Genomic DNA, 25,358 nt, shown 5'->3' with positions numbered 1-25,358 from the left:
TTAAGTGCAGATATTTCAAATTGTATCTGCGGAGGATTTGAGATATTAATCCCTCAGACTCTTTCATTACTCTATACTGAAGAAGTAGTCCACAGGGATTACAGTTGATAACTATCTTTTGTGGAATTCCATTAACCTTCAGTGCATTCACTTATCAAAAAATGTGCAGTAAGAAAATAATTTGATTTGTGTGAACTGATCCTTTAAAGGCAGTTATCTCTTGAAGGGTAGGATTACCGCAGCACTGCTTGGTTCGAGGCGCTTACGTTTCCCTCTGTTCCATTACAGGTGTTCATGTGTATGAATTATACATCTTCCGGTTGGACTGAGTGACTCGGCTTACTGGTGGCAGCCTGGTTTGTTAGCAAGATAGCGCTCAGAGTTTCTAACTAACTGCTGGGTGTGGGATATGTGGGTCAGTGGGTTAGTTCTTTAGCTTATCTTAGCTGCTAGCTGCAGGCATAATGCTCTGCTTTTCATGCCTCCCTTTAATGTCTCCCTCTACTATCACTTGAGAATGCCGATCTCTCGTTGGCTGCTTTTTTGTTAGCTCCTTGAGCGGACACAGAAAAAGTGCATGATTTTTTTCTTAGTCTTTAACTCCCCCACCCTGATTTTATAGGATTCCAACTCAAGCTTTTTTTAGTTTTATAATTGATCATTTAAAATGCAAACTCAAGACAATTTCCCCCTAAAATGGAGACAGCTGTTTGTCTCTGCACCTGCGCCATTATCCAAAGAAAACAGGCTGATTGTTTTAAATGGCTAATTTACAGCAGTTACAAAATAGCTTCTGCAAAACATCAACATCAATCAATTTTCTTCCCAAGTGTAATGTCATTGTTGGATGGATGCCTCTTTGCAACTATGTTCTGTGGCCCTACTTTTCTTCACTTAATCTGCCAAATGCTATGTCTGATCTAATACAGCCCAAAACAATGATATGACACAGAAAAGGCTGATGTATGATGTATGTTTGAAAGTGCCTCATGTCTCTTTCTTCATCCTCTGCTTTGAGATCTGAACACCCCCTGCTCCAGTGGGGAACAGCGGTGTCATGTCAGCACACTCATAATCAAATATTTATCAGCAGAGATGAATGGAGAAATGGGAAAAGAGGCAAAGAATAACATAACACATAAAAAAGAGAAATAGCAGAGGGGTTACTGGCAATCACACAAGAAAAGAACATGTAGAAAACAGGAAGCCCAAAAAGGGAAGCTACTGATTTTATTATGCTCTCTAGTGAAAGACACCTACTGACAAAAAGAGGGAATAAATAAAGCAAGAGTGAGTAAAACGGATAGCAGCTGAAAAGATAAATAAACCACAAAATACAAACAATGAAACGGAGGCAGCAGTGAGATGTGCGAGTGATCACAGATCAAAGTGTGTCAGCTAGAAGAGTGACACACAGGAGGATCAAAGACAAAGAAAGGAAGGAGAGATGATTAGAGATGAAGAAGACGAGGTGTAAAGACTGAGCAAGGGGCTAATTGAAAGTTGTGTCTGGTGAGTGGTGTCAGTTCTGTGGAAATCACATGTGTTAAGCAATGTAGGAATGAAAGGAGAGGGTTAGTGGAGAAACAGTCTGCTTATGAGGGCCTGCAGGGAGAAACCTTGAATGATCAGTGAAGGTTAGAGCACTAGAGAAGGAATTAGGGATTCAGAGTCAAATGCCTACATGAATGTGTAGTAATGTAGGACTCTTGAAGGAAAGAGTTATCATTCATTTTGAAAGAATGTAATATGAGGAAATATATAAATCAAATTCTTATCATCGGCAGATAAGCAGCATGTAAGCATGCTAACAATAGCATTAACATTGTACACAAAGTACAGATGAGGCCTATGAGTAAAACTAGAAATGCAATGATCCACCATCTCCAGTAACAGTAACTTCACAGACCCAGGCTCATATTGTTTCCGACCCGCTGTGAAATGGAGCCTTTTGCTCCTGCGTTGGTATTACCGGTACAACACTGACCTGGTTTACTTCCTGAACCGCAGACAAACTCCAAGACTGAAATAAAGCAATCTTTGAGGCTAGCAGTCCAGCCTTTTTGAGACTGACTACAATACATTTACATACTTCATGAAGTGCTGTTTATCCTCAAAGCTAGACACTACAGTTTTATTTCTTTGTCTTCTTTTTGTCTGCCTTAATTGTCTTTATCTGCTTCCTCTCATTGATTACACCACATTATTGTAATGAGCAATAGGTGACATTACTCTTATTTAACATAGGTAAAGGATGGCATTTGGATAAACTCCTTCAGAAAGCCTCTTTTGAAACCTGGATGCACTACACTACGTTAACTCCCTGTACCTTTACGGGAACCCATTTGCATTACTATGATAGTGATTCACAGATATAGCTGTCTCTATAGCAACTCTGCTGCCAACACCTTCACCTAAGTGCCTCGAAGATATTACAAGCTGAAGGCTGGAAGCTTTTGTACAACGCAGAGACAATAGAAATAAAACAATAGAAAGTGTTTGCTACCCGTGCTTTACTTACAAACAAAATAGCCTATATTTCAATATAATTGATGGTAAGATAGCAGCCTGATGTCTTCTTTTATTGATTGGTCACACTTGCCCCTCTTTTTAAATCTATTTAAAAAGCACTAAATCAATATTCAATGTGTGATACAGTCCATTTAACCTTTAAAAAATAATTTGACTTCCAATGAATACAAAATGTAAATTGATTTCTTTGAAACAGCAGAGCTCATTCGATGGACTTTGTGTGTTTTATCTCTAGCGTGTGTGTTTGTTTTTCCATGCAAACATGGTATGATTCTCCAAGGAGTCCATGTGCAACACCAAATCTACTGTTTGCTTTCTGCCAGCCTGCTGCCAGAAACAGGACTAGATATCAGCAGGCCTGCTAGCTTAGTTACCAACTGTCAAGTGCATATTTTTACCCCACATTTTGCATCGTTGAATAGAAATGAATAATTAATAAGTACACCCAGAGGAAAATGTTGGAGTATTCTACATTGCATAATTTTTACTTGACTTTACCATTTATTGCATAATTTTCCTTTTGCCTATTTATCTTAACATATTATTATTCACATTATCGTTCTTATGAGACCTGATGCACACAGAGGAGTAGAGAGGGAGAAGCTGACATAAGGATGGTTAGGCAATGACTGATCGACAAGACGAGGGACTAAACAGAGTTCATGGGGAAAGGATGTAGGAAAAGACTAAAAGGCCACTTTGGGAGAAGAAGACAAATGTGAAATCCTTGCTTCCCTGGGAGACACCTTCCCTACGGGAGCCGACCAGTTATCATTCCTCACAGTACCAACACAGTAAGTGTTAAAAGCCCTGCGATTAGTGCTATTGGTTTTGTGTAAAACAGAAGTGGCCCTGTGAGTTGAGAGAAGATCACACACTCAATTTCCGCAGAAAGAAAACCAGAGTGATTTCACACCTGATTATGGCACCATTTATACAATTTCTCTGTCAGGAACGATGTTTTCCCCCTTATCTCAATACACTGTTTGTATGTATTTGTCATACAAAGATTGAGAAAATATGTCCTGATATTTGTGTTGGAGGAAAGACATTTGATTTACTGTGTTAGGACTTATAAGCTATGTCGTTTTTTGGAGCAGGTAAGCGGGAGCCCTATTTAAAGGCAATTTTATTTCCTAAATGACACCACAATAAAACCTTTTCATGCACGACAACACCAGAGACTCAAAGAGATCCATGCAAGCGGGGAAAGCTGAAAATCTGAACTCAGTTTTGAAAGCCCAGCAGTTGCTTTTTACAAACTCATAAATACCACATTAAACACAGACTAGACTATCATTGGTGGCCACGCTTTCCCAGACACAAGTGGCTTCTTTGGATGAGGGTTTTCACAAAGATAGATGAAGAAAAAGAGTATTACCTGTTTGACATGCATTGGAAAAACGTGGGGGCGTGTTATGTTAGTCATTGGGGAATAAATGCAAAACTATCCAAACCAAAGTGAAAATGATTAGGATGCCAGAGCCGTTGGTGACCACTGATTCAGAACATCATTGTTTTTATTTATTAAATCCGACAGACAGGTCCAGTATTATTAAAGGGGCGATCCTATCACTCTCTGTCCCTATAATGACAGAGCAGTAATGAATGAGCGCAGGGTAATCATACCCAATCTTTGTCTCCTTCGCCCTTTGTTCAGGAAACTGTAGATCGGCCTCTAATCAACACTTCAATATGGCCTCCTGACGTTACCAATTTACTGACTGAATTCCTTTTGTCTGCTCTCTTGGATTCAGTTCAATTCAAAGATCTGGGCTCTCTCTCTTTCTCTCCCTGACATGTTTCTGCCTGGTGACAGGAATCTGTCATACATCACTTGTGTGCCTTCAGTTGTATCACCACATTTAATTATTGTACTACGAGCAAAGAGATCAGTAAGTCAGCATACAGGCACTCAAAAACATCTTTTGGTTTGAGTTAGTTCCGACTGATGTCTCGCTTGCGACCAATAAGGGGAACTAATGTCAGTCTATGAACTCGCTCTGAACTGTATCCACATGTTGTTGACCTGCTGTACGGTTTCCCCGAGAACATTTAGTAATGTTGCCGTTTGCACATCTTGAGAGAACGATGTCACGACTTCGTCAGATGGACAGGTTTTGTCACGATCTTAAAGGTTTCGTAAATGTCTTTGAAAATCCTTCTCTTGACCTTTTTAAAGTTGTCAGCATGTTTGCTATTTTCCAGCAATTTACTAGTTCACACCAACCTTCGCACATGGGTACTCTGCTTTTTTTGCCACGGAGCAACTCCACTGGAGCCGTTTAAGGTAGAGGGCTTCGCTCAAAGTCATGTCATAACTCTCTTTTTACGCCCCTCTAAGCGGCATTGCTCTTTCCCTTTTCCTTTTTTTCTTCGAGTGCATCCACACGAAACCATGGTTTTTAGATAGATGGATCATTTATTTTCATGGATCAGTAATGATCAGTAATCAGAATTGATTACCCTACCCCCGACTTAATTTGAAAACATGACCTTTAATTTTCCCACCAAAGTTAGCGCTTATCTGCCAGTTTTAATATTAGAAAACCCATACAAATAGGCAATGGACTCCTTTGCAATTGACAGGAGACTGGTGGCTCTGAGGAGTGCATATTAATTGTATGTTTTACGCATTAATACATTAAATGTTTGCTTCTTCACTAGCAATCGGGAGTAGTTTTTATTTTATCTTCATTACAGTGCAATTCAGACATTGTTACTCTGTCTTTAGATGTACCAAGTCTATACTTCTTCCTTTGTCAGGATCAGTAGCTCTAAAACTCTGTTTGTGAGGTGGATGTGATATTTGTGAGGTATGTAGTAGGGAAATTAATCGTTGAGTGTGCCAGAAAAAAGGAAAACCTGAGGACTTTGCCTTGCATGTATGTAGCTGCATTGCAGGTGGTTTCGCCTCAGTGGTTTGGAGCAGAATAGTGTATGAGCTGTTTACGAACCTAATCGTAGAGAAGGGTATTTTGCTTTTTATGTCTTCAACGTTTTTCGAGCCTCACATAAATAAATGACAACATTATCTGAACACTGCAGGAGTCTTTGTGCTTTTTCTCTCTTATTACCTCAACTCCTCTGTCAAAAAGAGTAGGCTCATAGAAAAGAGAGCATCCTGTGTACTTTACACCTATGTGTGTGTGGCACAAAAACAAAAAAAGACACAAGTTCAACTGTGATAAACCATCCAACCAGGCAAATAAGAATACAATTAACCATACACCCAAGTTCAAGACAAGTTGTTATTAAGACACATTTCTTAGAATTGTGTTTTTCAGATTTTTTATAATGTAGACTCAGTTTCCCCCTGTTGCCTATCTTTGTGCAACGCTAGGCTAATCATGTCCTTGAGCTGAATCTGTTCTGCACGCTCTCTGAAGAAATTGAAATTGATCCCATGGTCTAACACAAACAGTTCTCTTCCGTTCTGCTGTTGATGCTCATACAGCGATCAATAATTGTTTAAGCTGTGGCTGTTCACAAAAACTCGAGAGAACATTTCAACCTTTGTATCTAGTTCGTGTTGCTTAACTTTTGTCGGTAGCCCACAGACTAGGTCAACGGGTCATTTAACATGCAAAACTGCACGTCTCAATAACTGTAGTGAGTGATTATGCTAAATTCTCGGAAAGAGGCCTACCACATAGAAGAAATTACAGATGGACTGAAACGTCCTCAGTTAGGTTATGATGACTACACACTCCATTATATATTACATTTAGTCTGGTTATTTTACTTAAGAAGACCAATCACATCACTACAAACTGCTGTTATGCATTATGATTTGTAGTAGTATGAATATATTTATATGAATCATTGCTAGCTACAAAGTAACAACTCAATTCACCTTGAGCTGCTCATAGGAAACTGACTGTTGTTAATGTACAGACATGCAGAGATTCAGGGATGAATGCACGTTGCTAGGTTACCTAAAGTGAGAAAAAGTGACAAGAAAATGGCTAAAGCTTCATTGGATTGTGTTCAGACCACTGGCTCCTTCATATTGTGTTTTCAAAGGGAAAGACATGCTGATGAGCATCCTGCTGCGGCTCAGTGAACACTTCTTACACTCTGCTCTTAAAGTTAAAATGTCTCAGCTTTTGGCTAAAGAACATCAAATGGGTTGTCAGTTGTCTCATAGCAACAGCAGTAGCCATGACGAGTGCTTGCTTCAAACAGCTGTTGCGTTGCCTGATAGATAAAAGGTGCCTGAGGATCAAGAGCCAAAGTTGTTTTTAGCTTGTGTCGTGATTTTCTTTTCCACAGCACTCTTAAACTGTAAGCTTGAAGTTTGAAGGGGTAAGCCACTACAATGTAAGATTCCTCTTTATTAAAATAAGCTCACTTCTACTTTTTGTACTTTACTTTACACCTGATTAGCAGTGAAAAGAACTATAACATAAGAGAGATGTTCTGATAATTCATATTGGCCCTTATTTAAACCTCAATGACTGCTTTAACCTGTTAAGCCCGTGGGGGCAAAAAGCAACAATATTCACGAAACTGTGTCTCAGGGCTTCTTAACATTTAACAAGCTATTAATGTGTCATACCCACTTAACGGGAAGAAACTCAGCTAACTGACGATATGAACCATTTTTAGCTAAACGAAACACAAGGGTAATACTAAGCCTCTGAATTAGCACTGAGCGAAAAGATGCTAACGCACTTAGCACAGAACTCACGGTAGAAATATTGTATTACTTATTGGATCTGCACAAACAAGATATCAGATTAAAGCTGAGATTCCAGATTCTAGAGGTATAAGTATCATCACTGCACGACCAAAACTCAGGCAGCGAAGGCAAGCAAAGACAACACACAACGTAGCTTTACGGAGCCAAAGCGGCAAATACATCTTACCTTTGCTGTTTTCTGATCAAAAGTTGTGTTCAATGGCATTAAAACGATAAAAACGCTGCTGAAGGTTAATCCAATGTGTCTGTGTCACTTTGAAATGATTACTGATAATCCATCATTCCATTTTTGTCAAAAACGGAGATTTCATATAGAGTGTATGAGAGCTAGAACCCAGCTTCCGGTTTTGGGCCATCTGGCTGCGCATCACTCTATTCACCAATGGGTAATGTTTACGTGGATTTTAGGAACTTCCCCTCAATTCTATTGGCTCTAATGGTTCAAAAGAGGTGTCAATCATCAAAATCGACCGAGGGGGGCCAGAGATATGGAAAAAATGACCCCAGAAGTGGGTTTTTTTCTTTCTAAATCTCTCTAAAAAGGTCAAATGTCACTTGTTTTGCATCAATCTTGATACAGGGTACTTGTTATATGTTATAGTTTGAATTCCTAAAGCTTTTAGTCTACTATCCCATCATTCAAGGGTGGTTTTCACTATAAGTAATGTTTTCTTTTTGGACGGACACTATATTTACATTTCTTTACTATGTTCAATCTGAATTTACTTTAAAATAAAAATAATCTATATTGATTCTGACTTTTCTACATCCAACTCACAGGTTTATCATTGCTTTGAGAAATACGATTATTAATTAACCCCTTTTTAGAAGTGAAGATATAGTCATTTGTTCTGGGCATGTCATTTTCGAGCCTGAGACCTGAAAAACAGGCTTGGGGCTTAACAGGTTAAATATTGTGTAACCACAGTATGTCTTAAGCCTGCACAGGTATGTCGTAGTTGGCAGATATTAAGTTGAGAATCAGCAGCTACAATATTGTATGATCTCATTCTACAAATTTGCACAATGGAGCCCAATAAAAATGATAATATTAACAAATTCCTGTTGATTTACAGTTACGTATATCATATATACAAAGACCTTGAGCTAGAAGATGTTCCTTTGTTCTGGATGGATACAGGCCCACATTTAGAGTCTTCAGTTTTACTTGAACCATGCATGGTCTGTAGACCAAAAGGTCAACTTATCCTAACTTGTTCTAGTTATATCTTGTTTAACTCCCATAAACGATAACACTTTTTTTTATTTAGATGTCATGTATTATTCATAAAGAGTGTAAAAGTACTCTACTGATCTATGACATTGTCGAACTCAGAATGGGCTTTCTCTTTTCTAAAAAATATTAAATCATATGTTTTATTCAATGCAATCATATTTTGTCATAGCCTGGCACTTACATTACCCAAAATACAACCGGTACAGCTCAGATTTACTGCAGCTCCCTTTAAAGACACAACATTTCTTATACAAGTTCTTATACACATATCCAAGACATTAATATATTCTTTGATGTGTTATGGAGTTCCCCTTTAATGCTTTCTTTTAAGTCACAAGCATAGAACAACTTTAAAGTGAAAGCAGGGTCCAGCTCCACAACAACCTCTCAAAAAATTGTTATTACATTTTTTTTAATCAAGCTGATACTTGTGCCATGCAGAGACATGCATGTAGGCTTTGATCCTAAACCGATACACTTGCAAATGATTTCTCTGCTGCAGAGTAACCAGGAGGAGCTGAGAGCCTCTGGTGTAGTGTTGCAGTGAAACCCTGTAAACATACTGCATCTCTCAGAGGCTCGTAAGTGGTGACGCACAGAAGACGCCTCAAACACAATTAGTGTCACAGTGGCTTTCCATGTCTAATTAAAGGAAGCTGTTTAGAAAAAAAGTATTGTCTGTAGCTGACATCCCTCTGATGCTCTACTGTACCTCACACATTGATACTGTGCACTGATCAACAGTTTTAAAGCAGTCACCAAATCCAGTGTGAGGGACAGAGAGGTTTTTTTCTTCCAGATTTTTGTGTATTTTGGGATTTTCTGGCCCAGCCTGATGTCCCAGGCCGACACTGACCTCGTTGGTTACGACACGACTGACCTTGTGTGGATCATGACTGAGCCAGAGATTGGGATTAACTGTCTGTGTCATCCGAGGAGAGGCAGCAATTCCCTGAAGCCAATTGACGATTTGGTCAGATATAATAAAATGGATGTTCTGCCATAAAAATAACTGCAGGCAGTTCACATTGATTGCCTCATTGTGAGGAAATGAAAATAATAATGACAACCTCAATGTCCAGCAACCTTTCTCTTTTTTTAGTGCCTAACTTCTTAGAGTACAAGATTCCTGCATATGCTCACGTTTCAGAAGCATTGCCAGTGTTTGGGAATGTACTGGCTGAGTTCACACAATGTCTCACATTCCTGATCCTTTTAGAAGCAAAAAAAATACAATGTATGCAATTATGCCATGAGAGGCTTCACAAACCTGCATGGGAACTGAAAATGTGATGTGAATAATTCACCACAGAGCCAAGTGCTAACCATTCAAACCACAAGGCTTTAAGCAGAAATGATTTCATTACGCAGATGTATAATTTATCATGAGATGGTGCTTGATGGAGTTTTGAACACTTTTAAGTCTGCATCACGTCATAAAATCATGTAAAAACTATTTCTACATTAAAGGAATGGTTTGACATTTTGGAAAGTACACTTATTCACTTTCAAGGCAGAGAGTTCGATGAGGATATTTGTACTAAAAACAGCGATTGAAACCATAGTTCTTTCAGCATAAATTGACCTAAGGCTGACCTTTGACCTTTGCCATTAGGCGGCCATGGAGCCATCACTCCAGTTTTCTCTTCAGTGCTCTCCACCGCTGTCAGAGCTTGGATCCTATCCATCCTCCTCACTGCTCAGTCTCCCAAACCTTACTTTCGCTCTCTCCTCTCCATCTTCCCCTCTATTTATCTTTCTTCCCGCACATTCTTCCTTGTTCTCTTGCTCTCTCCCCAGGCTACCCTCCTGTTCTTCTTCTTCCGTCTCTAACCTGTGCTCCTGCTGTGGCTCCATGTTTATCTTCGTCTTGGCTGCCTTTTGTTATCTCCTCACACTTCCCACATCCGTCTCTGCCACCAGTAGAGCTCTCAGCTTCTGCTCCCTCCGGCTCCATTCCTCTTCCAGCCTTCAGTACATGTGAAGAGAAAAGAGCCGCCCTCCGCTCTCCTGCAAAACATCCTCTACTTAACACATGCTCCTGCAATTCTTACTTTCTCCCTCATTTCCTCTGCTCTTACTTTCTGCCTCCTTGCCATGTCTCTCTCACAAAGTCCCTTACTGTTTCCTCTTACCTTGGCCTCCTGCTTCCTTCTCTCTTGCTGGTATCAGCCGTGTTGTTGTCAAACGCTATGAATCGATAGCAACACTTTCCCATCAGCCTCAGCACAGTGGGACCTCCCAATGGGATGTTCTCCTCCACGCTGCACCCTCTCTCCCTCAGCCACTCTGTACATGTGAACAACACCTTTGTATGCCTCCATTCTGCAGAAGTCAAGATTTCCATCCTCCTCTTATTCGCTCTCCTCTCTGGTTCAGAGAGATCAGCAGCAAAACAACATGAGGTCCTAGAAACCTGCAGAGGAGAAAGCTCTCTCTGTAGTTCTGTGTGCTCTTCTTGGGGTACAAACTCCTCTGATAAACCCTAACCTTGTGTGTCCACTACCCTCACTGTGCTAGTCTCACCTCCTCTGGTTTAAAAAAATAAAACGTGCCCCCGGCTAACAGAGTGTTAATATATCTCTTTTCCTGTTCGTCTTGGACCAACTAGCAAAATGTTAAGTTTACGTGAGGCTGGTGGAAAGAGAAGCTTTTAATCTGCAGCTGACGGCTTGAACTTTCTTCCCAAAGATTTGTGAACATGGCATTTAGTTTCTTTCTGGCATGCTCATTATAGATTGATAAATCACTGAGGTCATGAAAGGCAAAGAAAAGAGTAGGAGGAAGAAGGGAATCTATTTAATTATCTTGTAGAGCTTTACTGCAACCTTACTGCAATATTCTTTTTCAAGAATGTTTTAAACGGGGTGTTCAGGATGTGATTCACTGGAGGTTTTATTAGCCAACTGATGTGAGAAAACATTTGTTCCCAACATAAATCTGTCAGTGTATTTGACTGGAGGACTGGTCTTAGATCTGGAGCTGATGGCAGAGAGAACAACTCACTGCCCCGATAGTTAAAGACCAAAATCAAAATGCTTATTGGCAATATATTATACTTTTTCTGCATACAATTGTATCCAGCATTTGAGTAAACTTTCCAAAAATGTGTTTACCAAGTTTAAAAATAAACCAAGATCTCCCTGTCTAGGTTTCAGCTTCACGTTTTCTTTGTTTGTAGAACATTTCTAGAGGAACAGCTGTAATATCCCTCCAGTAATGGTTGAGAAACCCGGTTTATACCATGTGATAACGTCGTCTTTGAGTTTTCGTCCCTGTGGCTGCACTTTCTTTTTCACTTACTTTAGATGACTGATACAGATTTCATTTTTCAACGCAATCAATGTATGATTGTTATGATTGAACAGTTTTGCTCTCGCACCTTCAGTAATGCTTTAACTGAACTGGACGCTTTACCGGTGTTAAGAGTTTGTGTGCACGTGCCTCCAGTACATTATTGGAAGATTACAGTTTTGGTGAGTGTACTTTCAATATTTTGATTGATTGATTGAATCAAAATACAATAACAAAGAAACATCAACCAATCGGTGTAATCGTCAGATGTATTACAGTGAAGTGATGAAGCAGCGTATCGTAAACACACCCATCATGTTTCTCTAATTGTCATAACCTCAACGCCTTAGATTCCTGGTTGTACACCGAAGCCTCGTACATGTTTACTTCCATTATAATAGTTTGTTGTGTTATAACAGCTTTTGTTCCAAGCGGTTGGCCTCTTATATTACACGGCTCAACGATCACAATCTGTGTGAACTTGCGGGTGTCCGTCTCTCTGTCATTATCAGTGCACTCATGCTTGTTATTCTGCCATCTAAATCTGAGCCTGCACCTCTCACAGATTATGGTTTACTATTAATGTGTTCAGTATGTGTGTGAATTGTTTGTTCTTTTTGAGCAGTTTTCATCCTTAATTGTAGGATCCGGTGTTTTTGGAGCCCTACATACAAGGTCTGGGTTCATCTGAGAAGTCTGTATACCCCGAGGGGAGAACATTTTAATTAGTGTTTTCTCTTCGAAGACTTCACTAGACAAAGTCAGACATGTCAGGATATATTAGCTTATGAAACGGCAATTTCGCTGCTCTTTAAGAATAAAATAATAGTGTATTGCTAGTCCCTGAACTTTGCACAAGTGCAAGACACTGCAGTATGAGTGTAGCACATTCATATGTGATGAAATGCTGTAAATTACATCTTTGTATTCCCCTGCCACTTAATGATTTCCGACATTACTCAAAATGACTTTGGGCAATTTCCAGACATCAGGTACGGACGTGTTGCGTTCAGTTGCACGTTGTACAGAAAGGAGGTGAGCATTAGTAGTAATAACACACACTGTAAGCTTGTATTTTAGTCTAGAAGGAAGTGCTTTTACCTCGTCCTGTAAATCAGTCTTGTATTAAACCATGGAGTACTACACTGCAATGTTCGGTCTCTTACTGTACCTATAACCCGTCTTCAGTGTGTATGTGTGAATAAACGGATAAACACACAGGTTTTCTGACCTGAGAAAATCCAGGGAGGGATCAGCCAGGTTTTGTTTTTCTTAGTAAGTGTGTGAGTGTGCTTTTCCCTCCTTCATTTAAACGTTATCCACTGAGGACACAGCAGCAAAGTTTCCTCTCAATCTCACCTTTCGCCTTTCTCTCGTCCCTCTGTGTGTTTTCTTTGTTCGGCCCTCTGATCTTTACTCTTTCGATTCTACCTTCCATCCGTCTCGATTTCATCTGTTTTGTCTTAAGTCTATTTTTGTTCTTTTATCTGACACATAATACATTAAGTATTGTACAGTACGCTTTCCTAATAGTCCATATAATGATGTTGCCTTGTCTAATGATGCTGCCTATTATGTCCACATGATGATCTAATAAGCAGAATGTATTTATAAATAGATTTATTTTGAACAGTTCGGTTGTCCCTGAAGCATTTCGGTTGCTATAAAATATAGATATTCTATCTTCTAGAGATAATTCATGTTCTTTACAGAAAAGATATGTCTGATAGGTGGCCAAATGCCAATGCTTGTGTTAACCGACGCTGTAAAGATATGGGCTGTGAAACCAAACATTTAGCTAAAAGACACCAAAATGGTGCATTGTTAGAGCTGAGGGGAAATGCAGAGTTTGAAGGTTTTTATCTTCAAGTAAACACTTCCGCAGACAGAAATATGGATGAGTAAAGCTTTAAGCAATTATACATCCTTTTCATTTTCGTTTATGAAGGTTTGCCATTTGTTTTAATTAATTCTCGGTCGGATTAACCAGGTTACTCGTTTTGCTATTTACATTTGTTGGAAATGCCACAGTGGATTAACATCAGCCGTTTCTCCACAGATTACACTCGGGGACTAATGATGGATAAGCATGTTTGAAAAACAGCATGCAAGCAAGACAAATTATTGAGAGTGTGCTCAGTCAATTACGCCAACATATTTCCTGTAATGATGACATTTGTTATGACTAAGGTCCGCCTACCTGCAGTTGGTAACTGTCAAGGATATCTGAGGGTCAGACTGTGCTCTCCTTTCCTATGTATCACCCTCTGTCCTCTTTGTGTCCATCCTCCTCTCTCTCCTCTAATCTTTCTCTGCTTCATCTCTCTCTCCCTTCATTTTTCCACATCTACTTTCCTCCTCCTGCTTCTCTTATCACTCTCGCCTCCTCTCCCAGAGGAGACAGTGGACAGTAGATTTACAGTAATGCAGGATGGTAGGGCTTTAAAAAGAAACTCTGTCACGGCTTGTGTTACCACCGACTCCTCTCAGCTCTGCCCACAGTGTCCATCTCTCTGTGTGACACTTATGTGGCGGTAAGACATGACTCATACTGCAGGATCTGCACAAACCATTCAAGCACCAAAGTCAACTTTTTACCAAATATGTCAAGATGGAGTTTGTTCACGGAGGAAATCAGAAAAAAAGGCTGTTCACACCTTCTTCTCTTAAAGCTGTGTGGGACTGTGTTGGTACGACTCAGTTTGTAGCCATGAATGTAGCAACGTTACTGCATTAGTTCTGCACAACATGCTGCCTGAGTGTGTTGTTAAATGTGATTGTGCTGGAAATTGTTTGACAAAGCGCATGGGAGGAGGCTACAGGACTCCTCCTGAGGTACATTCGATACGGATAACGCCAACTTCCCTCGGTGGCTCTGAAGGGCGATGGAGTTTTTGTAGATGAGCGTCTTGTGTGTTTGAGGACGCTGTGCTCACAGAGTAAAGCTGCACCTCCTGCTAATCCTTACTTGTGTTGTATCAAGTGAGATGTGTTTTTTATGTTCAGTTTTCTTTCTTTGTTAGGAAAGTTTTTCAAGACTGCTGTTTCTGTTCAGAAGTGAATGAAACATTATCGAGCTGTTTTTACAGTCCTCTCTCAGTAGATCAGATGTTCAGGCTTCACATGTGTTACACTGCATTGTGTTGTTTTTATAGACTGTATATATAAAGATTGTTTTACATGTAGTATTATAAAGTACAGTAAGGGACATTGACGTAGTTGGTCACCGGTCTTCATGCAGTGTAGTAGAGCTGTACAAGTAAAATACATCAGGTTTAAATTGTCTCATTGCACGGTGTACTTCTGGTCTACCAATGTCTCCATTTTAATTTGGCATTTTTTCAGAGCTCAGTCTTTGTGTTGCTTCTCACATTTGGAGTTGGTGTAATGAGGAAGCAAGATTTAGCTAAACGTCCTCACTTTTTAAGCCAAGATGACAATTAAAGCCGAATTCTTATGAGAGAATTGTTGAAGTGGCTACCTAATTAGCTAACTTCGGTGTCTTTTGAAAAGTTGTTGTATTCATGTCAAGCAAAGGCCTTCAAGGACGGCCAGAGACATGTTTCCAACTGAGGATGATAAAAGTCAAAGCTGCTCCAATGTCTACTTCAGTTGTTTTACTGAATTTATGTAGGAACACAGTACGCTCCTTAAAAGCAGCCTTAACGTGCTCTAGTATGGAAACTGTCAGCGTAGAATATGCTGTCACAATGGTTTCTACTTTTGTTTCTTGAATTGATTGATTTTCTTTACAGTGTGTCAGTTGGAAAGTAAAGCAAAATATTGAATACAGTAGGAAGTTATACAAAATAGTTTTGACAACAATTTCATACTTGCTGTTGATAAAAAAGCCATTAAGAATAAATTCATTGACCTGTGACCGTTATACGCAACATAATATATTTCCATTCAACACAATCATCAGCATTTATATAAACTTTAAAAAAAACAATAACAATGTTATTAATGGGCTCTTCCAGACAATTAAAAAGTCATATGTGCTGGACAGATATGGATATACAAATTTCAAAATAAATGCGTTTCATATCGATGATGATACGTATCGATGTTTTTAATGATCATGGTCATTAATCATTGAATCGATATATGGATGGATTGCCCACCCCAGGCTCAAACACAGGAACATGCTGAGATTTGACTCTAAATATCTTATTTGAACATCTGCTTTGCAGCTGGAAACATTTGTGTCCATTTGCCTGCCATGATGTAATGCATAGGAACATTTCTCTGCTGTCAGACGGAGATCCTTGAAGTCCACTACAGCCGGGTATCATTTTACATAAAGTAGTTTGAGCCACACTGACACATTTCACTTTGTACAAAAAAGGATTGAATAGCGCACGTGACTCTGTCTGGTGCATTTGCCCTTGAAGCCTCTGTTGATGCGTAGCTGGGATCTGGTGTTTGTTTACTTAACGCCATTCGAGTTTTTCTCCAATCTTTATTGATTTTTGAGACGTTTGTGTTTTTCGCTTTGATTGACTATATCTGTGACCTTGCATATTCATGTGCTTTGTTTTTCTACGTGTCAATATGTTGTGGATTTCCTTTGTGTAAATCCAAGGCCTTTCATGTGTTTCATGTTTTAAAGCAAAACACATTGCAATAGGTCAAGAGTCTAGTGTTGGATTAGGAAAGAAAAAGCTCAATGTCACGTTATTGATCCGTTGGTTGTTGTAGCCTGTAACTGATTACTCTGTGTATATGTACACAGCGCTGGGGTTGTACATTACTCCAGATTTTACCACCATTGTTGTGTTAAAGCCCATTAATTACAGTTTTGTACATTTTCCTATTATATTGACTTTAATTAAAGGATTAAAGGATTACATGCCCCTCTAAATTCTTCAACCTCTCGGGCTTAGAAGCTTTCAACAGCTACCGGATTACGATCCAACTGCATTGTCATCAGGCTAAACACACCTGTTTGCTGTCTCCTGTTGACATTTCTAGGATAATGCAGCTTTCAGCCAGCAGTGACGATCAAACACTCTGACCTTGGAGAGTAAAAAGAGAGGGAAAAAAGATAAAAGAATAGTGTGAAAGAAGGGCCGGATAAAAAAAAAAAAAAAAAGCCATGAGGAGAAGAAAGCAGGCAGAGGAAGAGGAGAGGTGTTTTATTACCAATGAGATGGAGCTGTGGCAAAAGAGGGAGGAAGAATAGAGAGAGGAAGAGGAGAGGATCAGGTTTTCGTGAGCTTTTCATCAATTTGCAACGTGCGAGTTAGTCGTTCCACAACTCAGGATTTTCTTTAAGGCAGAGGTGGAAAATAACTAAGTATATTAACTCGGATATATTGTGCTTTAGTACAATTTAGAGGTTCTTATACTTGATTTTCTTCTTCCACTTCTACTATACTACCATTCAGACATCATTTTGTACCCTTATACTCTACTTCATTGATTTGACCAAACAAATGATGACATATTATTATAAGTGAAGCTACCCAGGAGTGTATAAAGTAATTACAATGAGCTCAACATTGACCAGCTGCAACATTAAAGTAATGAACACGTTGATGCAATTGATGCAATTGTCCGGCAGTGGCTCAGTCAGTAGGGGCTTGGACTGGGAGCCGTAGGGTCGCTGGTTCAAGTCCCCGACCAGACTTAAATATGGAGTGTGGACTTCTACTTGGAGAGGTCCCAGTTCACCTCCTGCCCTGCCGTGGTGCCCTTGAGCAAGGCACCGGACACCCCCCTTCCCCCCCACTCCCATTGCTCCCCGGGCGCTGTACAATAGCTGCCCACTGCTCCTAGTACTAGACTCCTTGTACTAGGATGGGTTAAAAGCAGAGGCCAAATTTCACTGTGTGTGCTGTGTGCTCTGCATGTGTGACCATTAAAGAGGGTTTCATCCCTCCCTATTCTATTCTATTCTATCTATATCTATAATCCAGTGATATCATCTTAAAGGATTACTTTGACTTTAATTAGATTTTGACCATTATACTTTTGTACTTTTACTTCAGTATCATTTTAAGAGTATTTCTGGAATGTGATACAAGTCATTTTACTGAACTAAAATACTAGTACGTCTTCATCACTGCTATGAAGTGAATTGAAACCTAATGAGCATAATAATCCTATTTATTTTCCCTGAATCATTTTGATTTCAGTTTGCCTTTTTAAAGGTTTCATCTTCCTCTGTTTCTTTCCTTGGAACTCACTCATCATTTGTCAGGCTTTATTTAGCTCCCGCCCCTCCCCCCAGGTCACTCTTACATCCATCATAAACGTGATGCTGTGGTTGCCATTTCACCCTCTCTCCCATTATCATTGTCTACAGACAGTAAATCTTGCCCTGTGCTGCTGTGCGCGGCATCTCATTACAGGCGTCATGTCACACTGCGTGCCCCTATTACTTCTTGTTCCCGTCGCAACAGACCCCGGGTCACCATTCATATCCATCTAAAATGTCTCATCAGGGAAGACGTTTTTCACTACGCCTTTACACATCCAGTAGCGCTCATCAGTAAAACCTAATTACAAAATTCATAGAGGTCTGCCACCTTCATATAAATCCATCCCAGCAGTTTGTGAGGAAAACAACAAGATGCTAACAGGATGCAGTTTGAGTCCCAGGGCTGTCAACGTGTGAGAAGCAAAGGGGAACTTCACATGGCTCTTCATCGACTTCTTCTGTTTTTCATTTTCTTTTCTGCAGTAATGGGCCAGCTTTCCCACAGGGGTCATTCAGCATTCATCTCACAGTTTAACTAACACATTTTAATTCAGCCCTGAAGGGTTGCGCTCTTTAAAAACAATTTTATCTGTCCTAAGAAAACGGTTAGTTCAATGGGAGTGTCACTAACAAAATCATCCTCTGTATGTCCTATAAATAAACAGATAAACATTCACAGTGATGATGTAACAAAGTCCTGCAGCATTTTGAAGCGTTTACTTGTTAATGCAGTGGATGTGTAATGATGCAGCCGGGGAAATGACCTGCTGCTGATCATCATCCTCAGGTTCTCTCCTCATTAGCGCCCCTCATCTCTTTTAGGAGATGCTGATAGGATAAAACGTGATGGAAAATGTGTCATTAAGAACAGATCTCATCGTTAATGCGCTGAGTATCGCAAAAGTAGTTATAAAGCCCAGTTAATTACTTGTATAACACAAAACATGTCGTTGCATACATCTGGATGGCAGCAGATGATTCATTTTGAGCTTGACCATTTGTAGTAGAGAAATAAGCAGCTTCTCGATTGCCTATATTTACAAAATGAACAGCCTTGTAACACGTTTAAAATATGCCATAAGCTTTTCTATTGCTTTTAGATGTCTGTTACCTACACTTAGACATCTTAGTGTCTAATAAAAAAGCTATATAGAAGCAATTATAATACATTGGGTAATCCACTATAACTCATTATTTATAGTAGACTATAGATATAGGGCCGCATAAAGTATTGTATAGAGATTATTTGACACAAAAAGCAGTGTGTTTTTGATAATTTCACATTGAGAAAACTACAGAGGTTTTCTTCAGTCTTATTTTTACTTGTCTTATTTCAGGCTAAGTGTGTTTTCTCAGAGGGAAAGAGCCAGAATAACATAGAGGGTTGACACTTGACAGTGTCTCCTTCCTCTCAGTAACCACAGTGTTGCTGAAATTGTCTCTGCATAACTGAGCACTAAAGAGCATGCTCAAATTAATTGGGTCTAGTACAAAATTGCTCCCCTTGTTACTGTAGCTACATGCACACATCCCGCACACACTGCTTACTCACTAAGACTCCAAATGAGTTTCATCCACGATAATCTCAAATTGACATTTTCATATACATACTATGTGGTTTAAGTCAACAGTCAACAGAACAAATTAGCATTTTTCTTTAGTTTGTTAGCCCAGTGTTTGTGCCTGTATACGAATATGTGTGTATCACACATAATGTTGTTGTTGGTCTTTCAACACCATGTTTTTGGTGTCAGTGAACACTTCCTGTCTCTCTGGTCAGGATCCAGGGTGGCATTAAAGCGGGCTTAGCCTCCCCATTTATCTATATATAGAGCTGTTAATGAGTCTGCTCTGATGCTCACCAGCATTCACTACTCTCACCACATACACGTTTACAAGCCATTATGAGCTTCTCTTTTCATGTCATTTTCTATATGTTCATACATTACAGCCAAAATGATGAGTCTATTAATTGATCGGCCAATCTCCGGAAAATTGAACTTGAATCCCTTATCTGTACCTCACTGTATCCTCATTTGATGCCACTCAGCCACCATACAAAGGCATTCATCTGCTGTATCTCCTGTTAATGTGACGAGAGCAGCTCTCACAATGGCAGCGTAATTGAGAGTCAAACAGAGGCCAACCGAAGAAATCAACAATGTCATCCCGGTCATCTGTACGCAGGTGAAGAACTGGTTTCTAGGAGCGTGGATGAGCATTAATGTGACATTGCAAGGACACTTCTGTAAAGTGTGTGTGTGTGTGTGTGTGTGTGTGTGTGTGTGTGTGTGTGTGTGTGTGTGTGTGTGTGTGTGTGTGTGTGGTGTGTGTGTGTGTGTGTGTGTGTGTGTGTGTGTGTGTGTGTGTGTGTGTGTGTGTGTGTGTGTGTGTGTGTGTGTGTGTGTGTGTGTGTGTGTGTGTGTGTGTGTGTGTGTGTGTGTGTGTGTGTGTGTGTGTGTGTGTGTGTGTGTGTGTGTGTGTGTGTGTGTGTGTGTGTGTGTGTGTTGTGTGTTGGTGTGTGTGTGTGTGTGTGTGTGTGTGTGTGTGTGTGTGTGTGTGTGTGTGTGTGTGTGTGTGGGTGTGTGTTGTGTGTGTGTGTGTGTGTCCTTGAACAAACACACACAGCGGTGCAGAAGCAGGTGGCGGAGGATGTACAACGGGTGATGGCAGTGTGTGTGTTTTCCTAAACAAGCAGCAGGGAGAGACACACTAGCTGTGTTCCTGTCATTTAGGTTCCTCACAAAGCTCTTCACACCTCCAAAACAAGATACGTTCCACTAATTACAGCCTGTTACAAGACAGACATTATCTCAAAGGGGATCTCCACTGAGGAGAGTCCTTTTTCAGCAACGTCACACGTTCAGTGATTTGAGATGTTCTTCTACACTTCAAATCTTTATTTTGAATAGTTTTTCAGTCTATCTCTCTCCATCTAAATGAGTTAGTTATTGGCTAACGGTTACACAAGCCAAAACATCGTTATGACATCATAAAGTGGCCAAAATCTGATCAGCTCATTTTCAGACAGGTTTTTATATAAATGGACCAGGAGAAAAAGAAAGGGAATCTTTTTTCCTGAAACTTCCAGAATCTCTTTCCACAGAGGGGACACATGTTTATGGATAAAAGACATGAACAAGTAGATTTTGCACAATAGGTGACCTTTAAAGGTGTTGCCTGTATGGTTCAGTTCAGTGAGTCATGTGTGTTTACAGCATGCGTCAGACTGTGAGTGTTGAAAGGTTTGAGGAGGGGTGAGCGGGATGTGTTTTGGATTATGGAGTTCAGTTCCGTAACGTGTCCCTGTCCTCCCTCCCACTCTGCTGTGTAATGCGGCCAGACGTGGTCATTACTATTAATTGAAAAAGATGATACTGTAAAATCAATTTGGAGGAATCTATAAGCCAAGCTGATAAAACTGGATCAGGGGAGAAGGACAAAGAGAAGATACATTGCATTAAATAAACAAGATTATGTTTGTATTTGTTTATTGTTTCTTTAATGGGTTTGATGTCAGGAAAACTGGATCTCAAACTTTTCTCCATCAGATACAGAACACCACCACCTTCACCAAATCACCTGATACTTGGAGCTTTTTCTACTACATTACCGCCATGTCTTCTTTATATTTGATTGTTACTGAGAGGCAGCCAAACAAGGCCTATCATCTAATTTTGTTGCCAGATAAAACTATACAAATAATGGAAAATGATATGAGAAAAAGAACTTAGCCAGTTATATCAATTTACCTGGTAATAGAAATGATCGCCACAAAAAAATATGAAGATGCTATCTATATTTTTTTTAAATAATATAATAAATCTTTATTTAGGGACTTCTGCGGTATAACCTGCATCCAGATCAAAGCAAAGTAAACCTAACATCTATATCTGTGCCAAGATAAAATTACTAATGTGTTGGCTCACATTAACTCTAGAGGCAAATGATTATGATTTTTTGGAAGTTTGTGAGTTTTGCAGATTGGCATTAAGACACATCTTATGACGATGGACAATTAAAAACACAACAACAACAACATCACGATGCAGACATGCAGCACCATTCCTCCTCCTCCTCATCCTCATCCTCCTCCTCCTCCTCTTCTCCTCTGTGTGTCCTGCAGTCAGACTCCTGTATCTGTTTCCTCCTTCACCTCGGTGGGAGGAGGAAGGTCGCAGACGAGACTGGCCAGCAGCTCACATGGCAATCTTATTACAAGTTTATTATCCCCTTTTTTAACAGTTAAACTGTTTACCTATCAAATGTTTTCAGCTGGAGAGAAAGTCGGTCTGACAGATGGTGTTTAACTGAACTTAATGTAATGTGTAATATATGCTAACCAAACAGGTGTCGTTGTATGTGTATGAGGAGGAGGTTTAAATATGTAAAGGTGTGCATCACCACTCTCCACTTCTGTCATTCATGCATGCATAATAAATATTAAGGTGTGTAATGCATGTATAAAATGTCAAGGCATAAGCACACACATCAACAAATCTAACACCAGCCATAACAGTTGTAAATCAAGTAATTTAAAAAAGTTTTTTTCACATATCCTTTGTTATTGTTTTGTCTAATCTCTCTCTCTCTCTGTCCCCCTCCTCAGCCGAGCCCCTCCCTCTGATGGACCTGTGTCGGCGTGCGGCCCGCATGGCGCTGGGTCGGGAGCGGCTTCAGGAGATCGAGGGCCTCCCCCTGCCCCAGTCCCTGAAAAATTACCTCCAATACCAGTGACTGACACCAGCAGAGCCAACTGGGAGTACAAGGACACAAACCAGACCTCCAGGAAGATGGATGCATTAACGAAATGAATGAAAGGATGATGGATGGAAGCATGTCCACACTGAGAGCGCCATAGCTCCACAACAGATGGGTGTATTAAAGGATGGAGAGAAGGAAAGATGGTGGGAGAACTGAAAGAGGACGTCCAGGCTTTCAAACAAAGACAGCACCAGCTTCTCTTGGATTTCAAGCTGCTTTTTCATTTGTTTTTTGACTTGAAATAAATTATTGATGATGGTATCCCATCAGCGGCTCACTCATCCAGAAAGGAAACCCATGGTGTGGGGAAGAGGCGACAGTGTCCAGATGAACACCGCCACCTAGTGATGAGAAGGAACACTGCGCAGAGAAAGCACACTAATCCTATCCTGGAGGCCTTTCTGACTACAGTCACTGACCATATCATTGCTGTTGACTCTGTATTCTCCTCTGGCGAAGGTGACAGGATGCCAAGAGGATTTTAGCACTAATGTTGTTTTTATCTGATTGACTCGGGGCCTGACTAAAAGCTCACTACGCATACAGAATAGACAAAAAACATGACTGCAAGGGGGATGCAAAATGAAACAGGCACACTGAATTTCTCTCCTGGCTTTATGCAGACATTTTGTATGGGAGTGAAGCCCTTTTCAGACATGGTCACTGTGGTTATAGTGTGTTAATTAATGGAAATATTCACCATACTCAGTATTTAGCACCAGGTGAACGAGAAGTAGTGATGGAGTTGAAAAGTCATGATGTTAATGATGAATAGTGGGTCAGTGATGATTTTAAAATGTGTTCAAATCTTGATTAATGTGCATAGTCAGTGTGAGAAGCTACCACCCGTTCCAACTTATTAATTTCACATTGTATTAGTTTATTTTATTCTGCTGCTTTTTTATACTATAATGGCCTAATACAGAATGACAAGTCATAGGGACTCTCGTGCCTGTATGCTGTATTTGAACACTTTTATATACAGGATATTTATCATTTCGTCCATGCAGTTAGCCTGAATGTTACTTGAAAAAAGATTGGCGGTGTGTTGGTTTTAATGTTTATTTTTTTTATTTCTACCTCTTTTGCCCCATGCTGCATGGGGAAATAAAATCATTTTAAGCATCAATCTGAAATGACTACAGTTTCCTCAACGTAAAATTGATCATTTACAGTGTTTCAGTGTCTTTTCATAGAATATGTTTAATTACGCGGTACTTTTTTCAGTGCTCTTAAAGCTAAATATTCATAAAGAAATAGAAAAACACCAGTCATAAACGAACACAAAAAACTCATCCTATTCACAAATCTCTAATGATTAATAACTAACCTTTTTAAACTTCTAATAGGAAACTGAGTTCTTGTTGGACCACATTGATCATAGCGCGAAGCTTAAAGAGCAAATACTCTTTAGGCCTCTATAGAGGAACCGAGACATACATTTAATCATTTTATTTGTATAATTTGTGCTGCCGTGGCCTTTTGTGATATTGTGATGATATCCAGTTCAAACCAGCTTGGTCTGGGAAGTGTTATGGAACATTCGATAGGTCCAAATGACTTTAGCGTAGCGAGCTGCGTGTCTGAAAGGGGCTTATTCACATGTACAAACTGCTAAAGTTTAACGTGTTAGTGGCACAGAGATCCATTCCTTCTCACAGGACACTAAATCATGAATTATGATGTCCTTCAGGACCAAAAGTACTCATGTTAAGCCGTGGAGTGTGTGAGTGTGTTGGTGGAGAGATTCGCCTCACCTGCTGTTGTAGCACCCTGCTGTAGCTCACTGGTACCAGGCACCACTGTCTTAATGACCACAAACGAACAGGACCAGAGAAGATCTACTCTCACTGGATCTATTATAGTAAAGGCTGGAGCAGAATGTAGGAACATTACTGCTGACTGACACACACACACACACACACACACACACACACACACACACACACACACACACACACACACTGTAGACCAATCATGTTTTTTCCCCCTATAAAAGGCTTGAGTCACTTTCTTTTAAACGCCTGAGTTTGTATTCTACATTATAATTATTCATTGTATTGAGTTTTGAGTCTGATGATGGCAACATGATAATGATCATTTATCACAAGCTAGTTTTATGTTTGTTCTTCTAACGGAGGTTGATGGTTACATTCAGGTAATTTAATACAAATTTGCTGTTGATGAAGGGAGGCAGAAATCAAAAGTTGTTTCTTCAATGCTGCTTTTCATTATTATTAACATTATTATTTTTATTTGGGATGGCGGTGGTTTCACCTTCTGTTTTCATCGGCTACGATGGGGAGGAAGGGGACCGTTGAGTTGTAGTGGAATGTATGGACGGATGGTGCAGTTGAGATATCAAAAGATATGAAATGTGAATAAAAGCCAAGTGAATTTGAAAAAGGTCTGTAAAATATTTATTGTGTTTCCTTCTCCTGATTATTTCTTACCCGAAAGCTCATGGTTGCTACATTTTAGGAATGGTTGAAGTCATCAAAGTACATCTGACACTGACTAAAACAGATCTGCAGTCAGATTCAAACGTTGCTTCGCTGGCACTGACACATCTCCAGCTCCGTCGATTGTGTCAGGGAGCGTTTAATCTACCGAGGGAGGCC

At 39.9% G+C, this 25,358-nt stretch overlaps 1 protein-coding gene across 3 annotated transcripts in view; it reads left to right on the top strand.

Moving 5' to 3' along the window:
• LOC117488276 (SPRY domain-containing SOCS box protein 4-like) overlaps positions 1–25,143 on the top strand; it is a 63,580-nt gene extending 38,437 nt beyond the window's left edge. For all 3 annotated transcript variants that reach the window (XM_034137094.1, XM_034137093.1, XM_034137095.1), the window contains exon 3: positions 22,583–25,143. In XM_034137094.1, coding sequence (XP_033992985.1) covers positions 22,583–22,710 — 128 coding nt within the window. In that variant the 3' untranslated portion in view covers positions 22,711–25,143. The remainder of the gene's footprint in view (positions 1–22,582) is intronic.
• Positions 25,144–25,358: the final 215 nt, after the last annotated feature.

Source organism: Trematomus bernacchii, unplaced genomic scaffold (assembly GCF_902827165.1).
Source record: "Trematomus bernacchii unplaced genomic scaffold, fTreBer1.1, whole genome shotgun sequence".
Classification (NCBI taxonomy): Eukaryota; Metazoa; Chordata; class Actinopteri; order Perciformes; family Nototheniidae; genus Trematomus; species Trematomus bernacchii.
This window is presented reverse-complemented; position numbering and strand designations above follow the sequence as displayed.